Source organism: Pseudoliparis swirei, chromosome 5 (assembly GCF_029220125.1).
Source record: "Pseudoliparis swirei isolate HS2019 ecotype Mariana Trench chromosome 5, NWPU_hadal_v1, whole genome shotgun sequence".
Taxonomy (NCBI): Eukaryota; Metazoa; Chordata; class Actinopteri; order Perciformes; family Liparidae; genus Pseudoliparis; species Pseudoliparis swirei.
Window position 1 is genome coordinate 849,691 of NC_079392.1, and position 17,591 is coordinate 867,281.

The following is a 17,591-nucleotide window of genomic DNA, read 5'->3' on the forward strand; positions in this document are numbered from 1 at the left end:
TCGCTATGCTGATGACACCCAACTGATCTTCTCATTTCCACCGTCTGAAACACGGGTGGCGGCGCGAATCTCTGCCTGTCTGACCGACATCTCTCAGTGGATGTCTGCTCACCACCTGAAGATCAACCCTGACAAGACCGAGCTACTATTCCTTCCAGGGAAAGGCTCCCCCACCCATGACCTGACTACCACCTTCACCAGCTCTGTGTTGGCCCCGCCCCCGACTGCCAGGAACCTCGGGGTGACACTGGACAGTCAACCTGACGGCCAACATCACTGTGACATCACTGTGACATCACTGTGACATCACTGTGACATCACTGTAGGTCCATGCTGCACAACATCGGCCTCTTCTTCTTACTCAGAAGGCTGCGCTCTGGTCCAGGCTCTGGGGTCACGCTCTGGGCAGGCTCTGGTGTCCAGGCGGTCAGGCTCTGGTCCCTGATCACTTGACTACTGCAACCTACTCCTGCTCCTCCTGCCACTGAGGCCATCAGCTCGCCTCTGCTCGCTCAGAATCAGCAGCAGCTCCCGCTCCTCCAGCCTCGCTCTTCTCACCCACCTCACTCCTCCATCTCCACTGGTTAGCGTTCAGCAGCAGCATCCATCGGTGCAGGTGGTGGTGGTCTCGTCTGGGATGTGCCCGTCATGCACCCCGGATCGGGGGATCGCTCCCGGGGTACCCCCGCCGTACGCGCTCCGCTCGGCAGCCAATCGTGACATCACTGTGACATCACTGTGACATCACTGTGACATCAGGTCCATGCTGCACAACATCAGAGAATACGGAATACACACTCAGAAGGCAGCACAGGTACAGGCCAGGCTCTGTCCAGTCCAGGCTCTGTCCTCTGGTCCAGCCTGTCCAGCTCTGGTCATTGGCTTCATTGACTACTGCTCCTCCTCCTGCAGCTCCCACACACCAAGGCCATCACCACTCTGCAGCTCATCCAGACGTAGCAATGCAGCTCGACTTGTGCCTCCTGCACCTCGAGCTAACCGCTCTACATCCAGACTGTTGCTGTCCTGCTCCTCAGTGGTGGAACCAGCTCCCCACTGACATCAGGACAGCAGGAAGTCTCTACAGCTTCCGCCTGAGACTGAAAACACATCTTTAGACTATATCTGGATTAAAACACAGATTATCACTTCAGTGGCTCTTAAATAGCTCTTATTATGGTACTTTTGTAGTTCGACTATGTTGAGGAAATGTTACTTCCTGTATTCTTGTTGTTCTTAGTTTGTACTCTAGGTTGATTCACTTATTGTAAGTCGCTTTGGATAAAAGCGTCTGCTAAATGACATGTCATGTAATGTAATGTAAAGGACTCATCAAATGAAATAACGCCATCTCGTATAGAAAGTTAGACCGATGTTTTCCGACATTCATTTTTTGTTGGGCTTTTATTTGTTTTTAAAAAATGAACACTGCTTAGGAATCATTAAAAAAACTTTTTTTTAAAAAGGAACGGGGAAACGCCATTAATTTTTTGTAAGTAGCACAAAGTGTAGTTCATCCAAAAACAATATTAATTGTGAACAGTAAGCTACTTGCTACCATAAGCTCTCTGTGGTCACAGTCAAATGGCATTATTAGAGTGAGGGCAGCACTCCAAAAAGAGGAAAGCACATCAGTGCGGACACACTCTGAAGGCACCACTCTTCCACTAAACATAGCAGGAATTTGCATGCATATTTCAGATGATCTCAAAATGCTTTTTTGCATTTCCATGAACCCACAAATGTATAAAGACACTTTGATAATGCTGCACATTCATCTTTCAGAAGTATTTCTCGTTATGTTTTCCAACCTTTATATAACCTTTATTGTTGTCTTTCTTTCAGCCTCTGTCTGTTTATACGACTCACCCTGTTTTAGTTGAACTATTCCTTTTAACCGCTAACAGCCCGGCATATAAATGGTGGGCTTGTTGAAAATACGACTTCATTAGTTCAGTCTGAAGGCACCATCAGTGTTGCATAGTGACAGTTTGGAGGAAGAAGTCTTTAGAGCTCATCTCTGTTTCAGTATTGAGTGCAATCAAGGAGAGCACAGTTGTGGTTCTTCAGTTGGACACACACACACACACACACACACACAATGTTTGTCTGAGTCAACCAGGCTGAGTTGGGCCATAAAAGCTGCTATTGTTGTCATGTCATGAGACTGAGAGGCCAAAGACAAAAGAAAGTGGAAAGGGGGTGTCAGTGCGCCCAACACCACGTCCCCACAGCTCGGCTCCCAGTGAAGTTACTTTACTATATAGCCAAAAAGCTAAAACGGCACTCATTATCCTAACCCTCTCAATTTTCTTTTAAACAAGCTCCACCAACTGCCCCCCCCGCCTCACTGTTAGATTTCTGGACTTGTGGTCGACCAAGAGGCCCCGCTCTTCTTCCCTCCTCGTTCTGCTTTATTCTATCCATCCCCTTCCTCCGTCTCCATCCCTTCTTTCCCCTCTCACCCACCCCTGCGGTGCGACGCCTTCTCCCTCTCCTCTGTTTTGTGGTTTCTCTCAATCTCCTATTCTCTCCAATACAAAGTGCACATGCTGATCCAGATCTCTCACTGTTCAGAGGAGGAGGAGGAGGAAGAGGAAGAGGAGGAGGAAGGGTAGTCACTCTGTAGCCCTCTGAATTCCACCTCACATCTGGAAACCATCTTCTTTCTCTCTCTCTGTTTGCCAATCTCTCGCCCCCTTTTCTCTGGTCGCTCTATGTTGTAATGTAAATAGCCCTGTAATCATACTCCTGCACCAAACCAGCCGCACTGGGTGGTGTGTGTGTGGGGGGGGGGGGTGTCTTACAGAGAAGACACTCTTTCAACAAGCCAAGATGTACTCTTCTTCTTCTCACTCTAAGATCACAGCTGAGCTTTATGGGGTGAAGAAAACAAACAGTCGTCTTTAAATATACTCCCTCACTCACACACCTATTCTGTGTGTGTGACGCTGTAACACACTGGCTGTGTCTACTACCGCGCACTTCACGAAGTACACTGCAATGCAGTGCACTGAATTGCTGATAAGTGCTGTCTCAAATGGAACACTTACGTTAACCACTTGGCGGAAGTGACGGACGCAAATCTGTTCACGGCACCCGCGAAATTAAGCCGGGAGTGACATATGCAAATCTGCTTGCGATACCCTAACCCTTAAAGTGACCAAATGAAGCACTTCTTGCCCTCTTGTTGTCCCTTGTTTACCTTTCTCCACCCCATGTGGAAACTGCGATACCTCCACAATCGCGGCAGGAGCCTCCGCCTTCTGGCTGAAGTCGAGATGGTATATGTAAATTTAATTGTGATTTTGCCTTACCTTCACAGCATAGCTTCATGTAGTAGTTGCAATTAAATTCTCCTCGCTAGGTATGCTAAATTCTCAATTATCTTGTCAGAAGTAGCCTTCTTCTTTGCAATCCACATACACACCATATGGAAATAAAACATGACAACTCTGTACATGTTTGTCCCTAGATTCCAATTAGTTTTAAGAATTATCCACTGAAATGATAGGCATCATCTGCTTGAATTCACACAGTAATAGGCCTACTTTGACTGACTGTACTTTTATACACATCTCTGTTGTAGTGAAGTTCACCCTGATACAGGAATCAATTAGCAATTGAACACACAGGCATATTAATTATTGTTACAAACATGCATCAATTCTAATATAAATCAGAAAACGCAATAAAAGACTACAAAACCTCAATGACAACATTTTATTGATAAAATGACTTACATATTAATATAATCTTCCCCTCCCCACACACTCTACAGCAGCCACCCAGTCCCAGGCGGCGCTGCCGTATCCATGTTGCAATGCCACTGCTGGCGTTGTGTTGTGATGGCCACAGTGACATGAGGGTGGACTTCAGGCTCACCCGAGTCATTCAACGCCCTCATGGCTGTGCTGGGCACTGACTGACCACGGTTGGGGCCCCGAGATCTCCTGTCTAGTTTTTATTTTTTGACTTGCCAGCACCACCTCCTATCGGGTGGTGGCCAGGGCCTTCGACAGGCCGGTGAACGGTGGCCCGGCTGGTGCACAGGATGAGTGGGCAGATCGCTGCGCTCCTGTCCACTGTTGTCCGCCACCCTCCAGGAGAGGAACTCCCACGCCTAGGTGCCCGCTTCACCCGTCTAGCTGGGTCGGCAGCCTTCAGCAGAGTGGTGGGGGCTATTGATGGCGGTCCATCTTCTTCAAGGCCCTGGAGGTGGATGTGAGGTGCCAGAGGTCATTGGAGCCAGATGTCGGGAGGGCAGCAGAGGACCAGCACCTCCAGGAAACGACTCTGGGGCAGGAAACAGAAAGAGGATAGCCATTCAGTGCTCTGTCCCAGATCACGATTACATTTAAATTAATACATACACGACATTAAAAAAACAACACACAACGATGATTGAAAGCTACAATTATTTCTAGAAGGACAAGCTTAGATAGCTATCGTAACGGTATTAATTATCGGGCGGCGTGTGTGCAAACGCTCGCGGTGTCATGTTAACCCGTTATTACACTGAGCATATCCATTGTTAATCCATTATTAAAATAGCTATTTCGATTGTTTAACAGAACAGCCGTTGTTTAACACTGTCCGATGACTGACAGCTATCTGTCGTCGGACTTGCCGCTGGAGAAGCGCCTGGAGCCGACCTGCCCCGCTCGTCAAGCGAAAAGTGTCCGATAAAAGTGCACCTTCGTCGGACTGGCCGGGTGGTGGATTACCCAGCTAGCTTATCATAACTGCCATGCAGATCCAATGGCATCTAATGCTACCTAATTAATCTTTTTCTTCTTCTTTTGTATTACTGTACTGTCATGTGTGAAGTGATGTGTGCTTTCCATTTCACTCTGCTTGCATTCTTAAATTACATCAACCTGCCAAGGGACTACAGATGGAAACTAGCCTCCCGGCTATAATCTGGCATATTTACATGTACATTGTACTGTCAATCAATATGCACTGTCCCTTATTCTCTAAATAAAAAAAAATAACTGTCGGTATATATCATATACATCGTTAACTCCACCAACTACTCATGTCGCTGGCTTTAATCTGAGAATGGCATGTTAGTAGTACATTGTAATACCAGTACAATGTGTAATTACCGCTGATACTTACATTTACGGTCTGTAGCTTCGTGGTCTACCGCTTGTGCTGTCCGCCATTGTTTTAGAAATAAAATGAAAAGCTGGTGAAAGGGCTCCTCCTCTTCCGCTACGTCACCAAGATGGCGGCCGCTTAGGGCGAGTAGTGTCCATCGTTTTACACTACATTTTCTGCCCGTTTGCAGTGCACCATCCGGGTACTTTCAGTGCACTGAATTCTGCTGGTTTTGTCAGTGTGGCGCACTTGAGCACTTCGAGCACTGAAAGTAAGTGCGCGGTAGTAGACACAGTCCGTGTGTGTGTGTGTGTGTCTTCCCTGTGTCCTCTGATTGGTCACTCCCTTCAGCCCTCAGCCACTCCTCTGCCTCCTGTGTGATCGCAAGCCCCGCCCTCATGGTTCCCGCCCTCATGGTTCCCGCCCTCATGGTTCCCGCCTGAGTCTTCAGTCTGCGCCGCTCCGCAGATCCTCTCGGCAGATCCTCTCGGCTCCCCTCTCGGCTCCCCTGAGTCCCCTCGTGTTACGTCGTCTTCCAGCCTGAGCTCCTCGTGTGACTTCTTTCAGTGAAGAGAGTTATTTCAACTCCTGTTCTCTGCTCCTGGGTCTCTGCCTGGGCTCCATGTTGGGAAGTCATCGATGCCTTCCTCTCAGGAGGTGTTCTAGCATGTGGCCTTTAGCATGGTGGTGTTCTGGGTTAGCATGGCGGTGTTCTGGGTTAGCATGGCGGTGTTCTGGGGAGTGTGGTGGTGTTCTGGGTTAGCATGGCGGTGTTCTGGGTTAGCATGGGGTGTTCTGGGTTAGCATGGCGGTGTTCTGGGTTAGCATGGCGGTGTTCTGGGTTAGCATGGTGGTGTTCTGGGGAGCGTGGTGGTGTTCTGGGTTAGCATGGGGGTGTTCTGGGTTAGCATGGTGGTGTTCTGGGTTAGCATGGGGGTGTTCTGGGTTAGCATGGGGGTGTTGATCTAAGTTAAACCATGATTGCTGTGTTCTGGAGGGTGTTGGTGGGTTACGTGGTCTGTCTAGAGTGGTGGTCTGTCTACGCCGTCTGTGCGAACGTGCTGCCACCAAATGCGTACTGAACCCATTGATACCCAACGATATTGATCTCCCGTCCACAATGAGGTGGTTCATGAGAACTAATGCGTCTGTTATCGGTAAACTATCTGTGTCACGAATCTGCTGGAGCTGCATTAACAGCAGGGTTTAACCAAAAGAAGTTCACGTGTGACGTAATAAATAATACACGATGCAGAGACCTGCAGGGAGGCTGGCCTGCTCCCATAGCCGCCTCAATCCAGGCCACAGCGCCGAGCTGAAGGCCCGGTCCAGGCCCGGGACACGGGGTTGGAGGAAATGTTCTGTCACGTTTTTTTCTCTTGACTTTTTATTTTATTTTCACGTTATGCTGGAGTCCAGCGTGTTGTATACGTCTCAAGACACGTTTAGGGAGGAAGTTGTTCTATCCGGGCTTTTGCCAAACAGGTCATACATGCCTGGGACGTAGACGGGTGTGACCGCGCATCCCAAGCTATTACCCTTAAATACACAAATAATATTTGTAGTTGCAGTGGGAACTAAACTAATAAAATGATGTAAAATTCAATGTTTCTTCCAAAACATGTGCATACATCTAACAATACATACAAGTGATTTTAAAACGTTCTGCCGTCAGAGTGAGTTACATGACCAGTAAACTCCGTGTCACGTATCTGCTGGAGCTGCCTGAATAAACGGCTGGTTGATCCAATACAAGATCAAGTGACTGAATAATACAAGAGTACACAACTGCTACACGCAGGGAGGCTGGTGTGAGGCGGCCTCCGTCCTGCTGGGCACCTGCCACCTTGGCAGCCTCACTCCAGGCTACAGCAGTTCGAGCCTGTGACGCACACTCGAAGAAAAAGGGTTAACCCTACCCGAAACCAAATGCAAAATAAAGTTAGAAAATTAATCTAATATGTCTACTAAACTTTTTTTTTAAATGTAGAGGGCTAACCCTGTTGCTACTAGACCATGTGCTGGAGCGCTCTCCTCCCCTTGCCTTGGTGGGGGGATTTTGCAGCCAGTAGTTAGTGGCTGGCCAACAACCGTGGTGCACTTGGCTCTCCTACCCTCCTAACATACAGGGTTGGAAAATGGCGACATGTACGTACTTTTTCAGAAATGGCTAAATGGACTGGAAGTCACCTCGCCCTCCCAGTTCCTCCTTGTGGTTAATGGATCTGGTATTCTTCTTAAAATTGGAGAAAATCAAGGTCTCGTTGCGGCGACAGCCGGAGAAATTTGAATCTACTTGGGGTCCGATTATATGAAAAATGACAAGTGCAATGTATAACTGTGTACTCTGCTTTTGAGAATAAACACAATTTACAACAAAAATTGCTCAATGTAGGGTTTAGGGAGGGTCGGGAGGTTTGAGGATTTTGGGGAGGAGATAAAATTGTCTTTGTGCTGTCGGTGTGGCAGGATTAGTTTGATGTTTTAGGATATTATTCCTTCGTGGACCATTGTATGAGTGTTTCTAATGGCATATAATACTTGGTGTCATTAAGATGTCTAAGGGCTTTCTGGATATCATTTTTTCCCCCAAGAATGACCTGTTGAACCTCCCTTTTTCTGCTGGTTTTATGATTATGGATGTTTTTTCCAACGATGCTAATGCTTGTCTTTCCATCTGACCGCTTATACTTTTCTTGATGTGGTGGAATTTTTTCTATCGTGTTTTTGTCAATGTTAAGGTGGCGGAGATCAATTGGGAGAAATGACTGTTCAGGTCCCCAGACTGAGCGTGGTCGGAAGGGTGGGGGTTCTCTTTTTCCAAACAGTCCTCATATTCACACCGGGTTCTATGGGCTACCAGTGAAGTACATTTATTGACTTGCTAAAGTATTTTGCCTGTACAGAGACCAGAGCATGGTCCAGGTGTCTGCCTCTCATGAGACGGAAAGAAACAGATGCGTCGTTTATAAGAGGTAAAATGGGTCGTGTTTTGTCATGTATATCGCTTTTCTCTTTTTAATCATTACATCCTTTTTGTCATATGCATTATTATATTTGTTTTACTGTTTCTATTGTTTGTTTGACCTTGCACTATGGGCTCTGTTGTGGAGAATAAATATATTTAATGGACTAATGCTTTCATGTCTGCTTAATACAGGGGTGTCAAACTCATTTTCACCGGGGGCCACATCCGCCTCATGGCTGCCCTCAAAGGGCCGGTTGTCACTAACACGGTATAATTCTAACTACTCCAGAACATATTGTTAAATAACTGTCTTTGCATTTGTTTATTGTTTATTTAGGTGTACTTATATAAATGTATAACTATATATGCAAATGTATTTAATATTATAAAATAAATCTATTTAATTTCATTTTTTATATTTTAACCCACATTACTTTATCAAAGATCAAACAAACATTATTACATTAACTTTGTTAAAAGCTTTGTCACAGTTGAGACAGGTGGTTCTCCACTGGTCTGGGCAGTGGTTCTCCACTGGTCTGGGGCAGTGGTTCTCTACTGGTCTGGCTTTGGGACGCACTATCACCCCTGAATGACAAGCTGAGACCTAAATCGAGGGACATTTTTAACTTCTCAAATGTATTTAATGAAAAGATGGTGCAGTTTTGAACCTGAGAGTTCAGAATATCACAGTATGCCCAACAAACCTATTTAGTAATATTCCCTTTTACAGTCAATTATGAACCAACAAGTGAATCTTAAGGACACAAGGTAATACAACATACATTACTACTCAGTAACTTCAGACTTTAAAACATGTCTAAACCATGCTTTCATGCATAAACATGAAATAAAAAAGTCTGGTTTTAAAAAGCCTCAAAAGATGTAATGCATGTCTCACTCACTGAACCTCTGACACATAAAGCTGCTCTACAAGTCAGTCTTGAGGACCAGCTTTTATACACAAACTCTAAATAAATTAAACAAGGGTAATTAAAAAAGATTCACATATTCAACATTAACTTTTCTTCTGACTATATTATAAATACTGAACAACATGAAGCAGCACTCACTTCAACCTTAGTGACCACTGACACATAGACCTGATGGAGGAATTCATAATAGGGGAACTGCGGATGTTTGTTCATACAAAGTCAATGTGGTCACACACGCACGCACGCGAATGACAGGACGCGAAAAATGCGCCTCATTCGGGCTGATTTTTTAAACTCGGGCGGTAAAAGTAGGTGAGACTGTTGAAATGCTCCGCGTGACGTCACTGACGTCATACCGTTGAATCAGAAACTACCAGTGGTGTAGTGGGCGTTGGACGCGGGGGTACGCCGTACCCCCACTTATTTGGAGCATGATTTATTTTTATTTTTTAAATAGTCTAATAAATATAAAAATCATTGCCAGTGTTATCAGTTGCAAGTGTGTATGTGTTGTCATAATGACAACATAATACATTTCACAGTAATTATAATAAAAAATAAAAACTATTTCTATTATGATTCGTCATCACGCTCGTGATGCAAAAAGCAGACGGCGCTGCGCCAGAGTCCTGCAAAAACAGCGATTCCGGGTGGTATTTTTTCAACAAAAACGTTTCGGGATTATGAAACCAAATAAATGCACGATTGTTGCATAACAATATGATAACGTTCCGTTTTTAATAACTCACGTTTTTGGGAGGGGCGGATGACCATCTAATTATTAATATATATGTGTCTACATACTGTACGTGAATATAATTAAATGGAATGAACGGCATAATTTATGCCTGGCCTGGTGGCGCTCTTTCAGCATCTGGACAGCTCCTCAAACTTTGATGTGATGACAGTGTCAATGTCACTGACACACCCCCAGCTCGCGATCCCGCCGCGTTCTTTGCACGACTTCTTTTCTAAAAAGAATTTAATTCAGAAGAAGAAAGAGGCTAGCAGCACCGAAGCAGCTACAAGTGAAGCTGCTACTACATCACCAGAAGAGCCGCCTGAAGACGTCAGAATGTTTGCAAAAGCGCACGACATCAGTAGCCTACGCCGACAAACTGATCCACCGGAGCATTCGTTTTATCAATGGACTGGGGGAGCGACCTGGGACCAAGGTCCTTGCAGCTGAAAATGCCATATCAGAAGGCAGACTGGGCACAGTTGTGCTCACAGACAACTCCAAAATCGTCACCATCAATCGTCAACAATTTCTCCGGAGTCTAAGCAACAACCTTAGCCATAGAATGTTCACTACTGCATCATCTCGTGGAGCAGCCTCGCAGGCCCAGTCGGACACAGACTATGTTCACTTGCTCGCTCAACTGAAAGTCCTGGAACGCGACAACTGGCCACCAGCTCAGACCATGCCGCCTGGCTACGGAGAGGTGCAAGTGAGTGAACTGTGCCAACGATTCAGGCTGCCGACTGTAAGTGCAATAAATGCATTCCGAGACTTTGTGGAGAGCACTGTAGACGATGCTACACCTGCCGAGCTCAGGCCCTTGATGAACTGCACTAGACTGATACCATGCAGCACGGCAGAATGTGAAAGGATTCAGCCAGATGAATCTGATCATCACCCCAACGCGCAACAGGTTGCTGGTTGAACGGGTATCCACCTTGATGTTCATAAAGCTACATGGTCCACCTCTGACCCAGTGGGATCCGACAGGATATGTAACAACTTGGCTGAGACGACATCGCTCAGCTGAAGACAAGAGGTCACGACAGGCTGCAGCCGAATCTGGCAAGGATCCAGACCCACTGTGGCGTTTCCTCTGAATGATTTCAACGGTGAGTAACACGGATTTTTTTCAGCAACTAAAGTAGGACTAGGCATACCGGTGGTTTCTGTAGACCTGTCTGCCCGTTTTGTGATTGCACTGCACACGTGCGCACTTATGTGGCATTGTTTGGGATGACCTAATTAAAATAGCGTCCCCCCCAGTAAAAAAATCCCCACTACACCACTGGAAACTACGGAGGATATTGATCGTCTGGAAGCGGCCGTCATCCAGACGCAGCTCCTGGAGAAGCTGCGTGCGGCTACGGATAATATAATATGTAATATTTATATTATTAACTCAGACTCGAGGGCTTGATGGTCGGCGCTTCTAGCGCGAGTGAAGAAAACGTGACAAATAGTCCGGCGAGTGACTCACGCGAGTACATTTAGTAAAGCAACGCAAGGGTTCGCCTCTCCTCTGGCGTGAACGCAGCATGAAGGAGCGTGAACAGACCGCAGTCCGCTGCAAAAAAAATGACCTTCAAAATAAAAGCACAAGATTTTTTTACTCCCTTTTTTAAGAAAAGGCATCATATTTATTTCATGCGCGGGCCACATCAAATGACGTGGCGGGCCACATTTGGCCCGCGGGCCATGAGTTTGACACGTATGGCTTAATAGGTGAATCATTGTTGTGAACAGTAAAGAAATATGTAATTGCAATTCAAATGTTCATGACAGGAAAACTAATGTATTAGGAAACACTTTTCTTGAACAATAGCTCGTCATCATTGACGTGGGGCTTTGGCCCAACTGAGTCTGGAAGAAATCACATTTGGAAAGTTGGGCTAACATTTTTATTTTTAACAACTTTAAACAATTAAATACAACATATTTACAATAAATCTTCCTCCAAAAGAGGCAGGGCGAGCATCGTCAGCGATGTCTGAGAAACGCAAGGAAGCAGATTGTTAAAGGAGTTCATTGTGTATGGGATGAGCAGCAAGTGTAATATGAATGAAATTATTGTTAGAAAACCAGGTCGGATAATATTTACCATCTCCAGATGCTGCCGATTCCTTCGGCTCCTCCAGTCTGCGAATACGGTCATTCTTTATGACTCTCATTCTGGAGGAACCGATTGCGCTCCTCGCCCTGGCTCTTGGCGGGTCAGCACGGCGATGTGTGCGGCCGCCTCGCTGCATGTCTCCATCCAGGACATGTACACGTCCTGCCTGGAGACAGCCTCATCCCTGATGGCATATAGGTGAAAAAACACCGACGATAACGGCCACCAGACTTGAGATGTTGAATTAATGTTTGATCAAATATGCCAGAAGTGCCTGAAGTCGTCCTGGATGTTCGGCATATTGGCGGTGTGGCTGGCCGGCTCGTACTCCTGCGGAATTGCCGACATAGCACGCCGTCTAACAACTAACTAACAGTTGGCTGGCGAGTCGAGAGCTTCGGAGGGAACCAGCTACTAGATAGTTCGATTAGTCTTTCGCCCCTAGACCCAGGTCGGACGACCGATTTGCACGTGAGGACCGCTACGGGCCTCCACCAGAGTTTGGAAAGTGGCCGTCTCATAAATTGGAGACCGTAGAATAATTAACGTGGATTGCATACAAAGCTGAGGCTAGTTAACAATACCAATACAACCTGTTTCACCGTGTTGTCCAAATACAGACGGAACACAGTTACTCACCGACGATAACGGCCACCAGGCTTGATATGTTTAAATAATGTTGTAGCCAATATGCCAGGCATCTATCGCTGTGGCTGAAGTCGTCCTGCATCCCTCGTCCCGACATTTTCTCAGTCTAACTCCTAACGGTTGGCTGGCGAGTCGAGAGCTTCGGAGGGAACCAGCTAACTGCAGCGCAGAGTCTGGTATCGAACCACACAGCCACGTCTCCGTGAAGCACACAATGGAAGATAAGGAGAAGTCTCTGTTCTAACCAACTAGTAGCTGGAGTTCGTCCAGCTTGTTACCCAGTGAACGCACGTTGAAGAGGAATATTCCGGTGTTTCATCAGTAATAAAGTTTTACTATTTGTAATAATACTCTGAACAAAAAAATACACCACATTTGTATTACATTCAGCATGTTAGCATAAATACTTACAACTGTTGGACATGTACTGTATTTCTATATTTGTTTGAGAAAGTAAATCATATATTTAATGGTATATTGTGTCACCTTACCCCAGAATCCAGTGGACCAAAATATGGGAGGCCCCGCTGAGGATCGTAAAGTGCACTAAAATGGCTTCCCCTTGTTCTCCCATCTTGTCCAGAAATAGGCCAAAAATACCGGCCCAGACAGTCAGGCCCAATATGTTGGCGCCTTGAATGTAGTGCCTCTTAATTCTCACAGCATTCTGTAACCAGACGGAAACTCATTATGAATAATAATCTGAGAGCAACTTTATGTATGAAAGACTATCTCTGCAAATGCTATCTCCACAAAATGATCTTCTCAGTGACACGGGAAAAATATTTACCGGCTGCAGATTTTCCTCATCCGCTTCAACCTCAAACCTCACAGTCTTGTACTATAATAAAATATAGAGCGGAACACATTCGGGAAGATCATCATGGAAGAAACTAGTATATGTGTCACCTGGTTGAAATAGCTGCATTCCCATGTTGACAGAGGCTTGTGAATGAGTTTTAAATAGCACATTTAGAAGCTCAAGTAAAATAAAAAACGGAAATGTTCAAATGCCATATGCATTGTGTGTTTATCAATAAAACAATATATTTCTGAATAAAATCATCGTACGACATAGCTCTTACCCAAAGTCACAGACAGCAAAGTCGTTATGGCTGACGCACGAAAAGCCATCCTTCCTGAAGATCCAGCCTTGAGACGAGCAACACCTGGAAAAGACAACATGAGTCACGGTCTGCAGGCTGAGAGTGCGTTCGGTCATACAGGCGACAAGTGGATCATTCAAGGTAATGTGACGGAAAGTGAGGGAAACACATCGTAAGAAAAAACGTTTACGGAGAATTGAGATTAAACAGGACAATAAGTTAAAAGCGTCGACAGAGAAATCAAAACAATAAGTACAAAATACAAATAAAATGTAATCAAATCAATAGAAACATTACAAAGAGTAAAAGCAGTGGAATGACGACATCACTAGTGAGTTTTAAGAGGTGATTTTAAAGAGATCACTGGTTCTGCCAGCTTTTTATTTCCTCGGGGAAGCCGAGGGGCCCTGAGAGCAGAAGACCGGTCACCTTTAGTTTTATGCTTTGACTGCAGGGGAACAGCCACAAGGGCCACAAGCATCTCCAGCTGCGAGCTCCTGGGCTCAGGGTTCGGCTCGAGCTGGCGGCGAGGCCGACAGGCGCTTTAGAAGTGGAGCCAGTGGAGAGAAGCCTGGGTTGAGGGGGGGATGTGATGGAGGTATAACTAGTGAAAAGCCTAGAGCTGCTCAATTCTGACTTAGTTGAAGGCGACGGGACTCGTACTGTTCGGGGGACTGAACAACGACACTTTGTTATTTTGAGATATCAAAATGTTGTGCCATCCAACCGATGACATCACTAAGACAGTTTACAACAGCAGCTCTGCTCCTTGGGTCATCGGGTCTCACAGAATATCTGTGTGGCGCATGAATAGCAATTATTGGAGGATTTGACTCATTTGAAACAGGTAATATACTTATTACCTACGGTACTGCAGTGACAGTCAGCCTCCAGTAGCTGTCTAACAGTGTTTGTGCAAAAGACAGTTTCATAAATGTAGCCGTTTCACTTGCCTGAGCTGATGGAGCTTTCTGTCAATATTGTTGATTGGGATGGAAGATGAGTTGAGAGACAGATGGATAATGGACTAAGGACCAATATAATCATTCTGAACCTGGACTCAAACACCTTTGATTTTAAGATTGGCTAACGGTGGCTGAAGTTAGCTCATGTACACTTTAGGGAGGTATTTATATGCGAGTGGCATTACTGAGTTGGTTTATTGCCTTCGTCACTATTCTAGTGTAGCATGTGCCATCGTTATGTCGTTGTGACTGGTGTCCACAGTGGCTGGTGTTCAAGTATTATTCCCTTGAGGGATATTTTATTTGAATAAGCTTCAACTTGCCAAACCACCAGTATTCCTTATGAAAGCTGTGTGCATGTTGTGTTGGGGCTTACCTGTCATCACACCTGTGATGAGGAGAGGAGTGGTCACCACATGCAGCAGACGGAAGACAAGCTCTCCGGGAAATCTAATGAGGAATTTGTCCAGTTTGGACAGCGTGGCGGTGAACTTTATAATCAAGCCCACGACAAGACCTGTGAGACAACAACAAAGATGTTTTACAAACGTTATTTGAAGTGATTCTCACATCAGGTGGTGTGCATTGCTGCCAGACTGCTTCTTCAACACTCAGTTTATGAATCTAATACATCTAATCATTACATTTTAAAAAGTTGGATGTTTTGCATGCAATTGTGGTTGTGAAGGTAGGTTGATGAACTAAAACTCTTAATCATGCAGTTAAAACCATTTCCTAAATGTATCTTATAACTTAGTTGGCTGCTTCATTTAGTCAAATAGGTTTTCAATAAGACTGAGTTCCAATTGCAGTCTCTTAATATCCCTGACTAACAATACAAACATTTATTGGCAGTACATTTCTTAAAATTAAGTCCTAAATTATGTTAAATTAGGTTAACTGTCCGCTAAACCAACCAGGTCTGAGGATACTAAGATCATCATCATCCAGCTCATCATCTGCTGGATGCACGATATCCACCGGTTGTGTACTTAATCTTAACTTTCTTTGTATGCAAGCTCGGGGAAATCTTTCTTGAATTAAAAGTAATAAACAAAATTCTCTGAAGAGGTCACACTCCTGAAGACAGGGAGACAACAGCTTGGGCGTGTGGTCGGTGCAGGGAACCTGACCTCCCGAAGAGCTCCAAGGGATTGCTGTCGTGGGCAGTGTGACGAGGAGCTGGATTTTGAAAATGGATGAAGATTATTATTTGAAATGCTATTTGTGTCCATATTTTTTCCTGAATTTTATTTGTGTCTCGTTTGTATATTAAATAAATGTTTGCATCATATTTTCAAGGATTTGCACAATTATTTTGGCTTTTTGTTTTACAAATGTAGCTTTTCAAACATGAATACTTGTGAATACTTGTGTTTTTAGTTGTAATATTGTTGTTATGATAGTAATTGTTTACCAAACTGACTCCAGATCAGCACGTACACACATTTTATTTATGATAATATACTGTATCTAATTACACAAGGCCATTTTAGGACCTAGGTGAAATAACTGTTTCGGGAAAACTGCTTTTAATGCTGGCATACTAAACATTTGGTGTTACTTTGTAGATATTACAATAAATTTGGCAATGATAGCAATGCTGTTGGACTTTAAAAGCAGTGTATATGGTTGGCACAGGCATATTTTGAGTTCTGATATCGGGCTGGTTTTGTCACACAGACCTGGCAACCCTGGTCCGGACCCGAGCAACGGCTGTTTAACGGTTTACAACAGGCAACCGTAACCGTTAGTGTCCATTTAACGGCTCTAGCAAAGATAAAGCTAACTCTAATTATGAAAACGATATTTAGCTCGAAAAGTATGAAGATCAAGTTTAGTTTAACACCATTAAACCGACATGAGAAGAGTTGAACAAAATATCCCGCAGGTGTGAATTAATTGGAAATGAAGGAACTTTTATTGCATAGTTTAGAGTTGTTGACGCGTGATATCTTATTGTGAAGGACAGAACTACGGTCCCGGACGTGTTGGCAGCATTGATGGTCATTTATATCCCCGAATAGCCGTTGGTCCGGAGTGGACCCGAGCAACGGCTGTTTAACGGTCTAAAACAGGCAACCGTAACCGTTAGTGTCCATTTAACGGCTCTAGCAAAGATAAAGCTAACTCTAATAATGAAAACGATATTTAGCTCGAAAAGTATGAAGATCAAGTTTAGTTTAACACCATTAAACCGACATGAGAACACCATTAAATCAGCTGAACACTTGTATTGGGATGTTAGCTTAAAACGGCACCGAGAGGGATATAAATTCGTTAACTTAAAGTGCAAACGGTAGTTATCACTTACCCAGAACAACCGCTGTGACCGCTGTGTCCAGGAATACCATCCGCAGAATCCAATTCCAGCATCTTTTTATGCGGCCGAAGAAGCTTCTCGGGGTTTCCTCCACGTTATACTGCATGTTTGCTATAACAGTTACATTACATTAATAAACCTGTTATAGGCTCGTAGCTTATTGGCCGATACATTCGCAAATAAAGTGACAGAGGCGATTGATAGCTTTGTCCAAATACTTCAATATTGTAATAATAAAATGAAAGTTATATAATGAAAATCATGTATTTTATTCAACTAAAGCTGTTATTTTGGTAAAGTACTCACCCGAAACAATAATGACACCAATGAAAGCTCCGCACGAAACAAGAATCCAACTGACAGATATGAGTCACGTGACCTCAGACTTTAAATATGACTTTGGAGGGGAGTAGAATTCACGAGGGCCCTTTAAGGAAAGGGGCGGAGCCCTGGTGACGCAGGGTGTTAACGGGCACCAGGAAGTAGAGGTAGACCGGTGTGGGGATGAGAAATAAACGGCCACGGCCAAAAGGAAATACTCACTCATCATTCTTTCCGCACACCTACCTGTATGTATCACGTGTCTGTCTGTTTGAGCTCATTTAAACCCAATTGCATTGCTAGAACAGGGAACCTGACCCAAAGAGCTCGTGGGCAGTGTGACGAGCTGGATTTTGAAAATGGA

At 44.8% G+C, this 17,591-nt stretch overlaps 1 protein-coding gene and 1 long non-coding RNA gene across 2 annotated transcripts; both read right to left on the reverse strand.

Moving 5' to 3' along the window:
• Positions 1-3,458: 3,458 nt before the first annotated feature.
• Positions 3,459-5,382, reverse strand: LOC130194150 (uncharacterized). The gene is made up of 2 exons (XR_008831795.1): positions 5,125-5,382; positions 3,459-4,296 (listed from the first exon to the last, which is right to left on the reverse strand). It is a non-coding gene; the product is annotated as an uncharacterized LOC130194150 (long non-coding RNA).
• An 8,022-nt stretch (positions 5,383-13,404) lies between these two features.
• On the reverse strand, positions 13,405-16,946 carry LOC130194149 (excitatory amino acid transporter 3-like). Its single transcript, XM_056415040.1, has 3 exons — positions 16,898-16,946; positions 14,960-15,100; positions 13,405-13,681 (listed from the first exon to the last, which is right to left on the reverse strand). The coding sequence occupies exons 1-3, from the start codon at positions 16,935-16,937 to the stop codon at positions 13,575-13,577; spliced, it is 288 nt and encodes a 95-aa protein (XP_056271015.1). The 5' UTR covers positions 16,938-16,946; the 3' UTR covers positions 13,405-13,574.
• Positions 16,947-17,591: the final 645 nt, after the last annotated feature.

Coding starts and splice junctions, on each gene's coding strand:
- LOC130194149 (XM_056415040.1), bottom strand. CDS start 16,937: ATGGTATTCCTGGACACAGCGGTCACAGCGGTTGTTCTGG. Junction 15,101..16,897: donor GGTCACAGCGGTTGTTCTGG/GTAAGTGATAAC, acceptor GTTGTCTCACAG/GTCTTGTCGTGGGCTTGATT. Junction 13,682..14,959: donor CATCACAGGTGTGATGACAG/GTAAGCCCCAAC, acceptor TGTCTTTTCCAG/GTGTTGCTCGTCTCAAGGCT.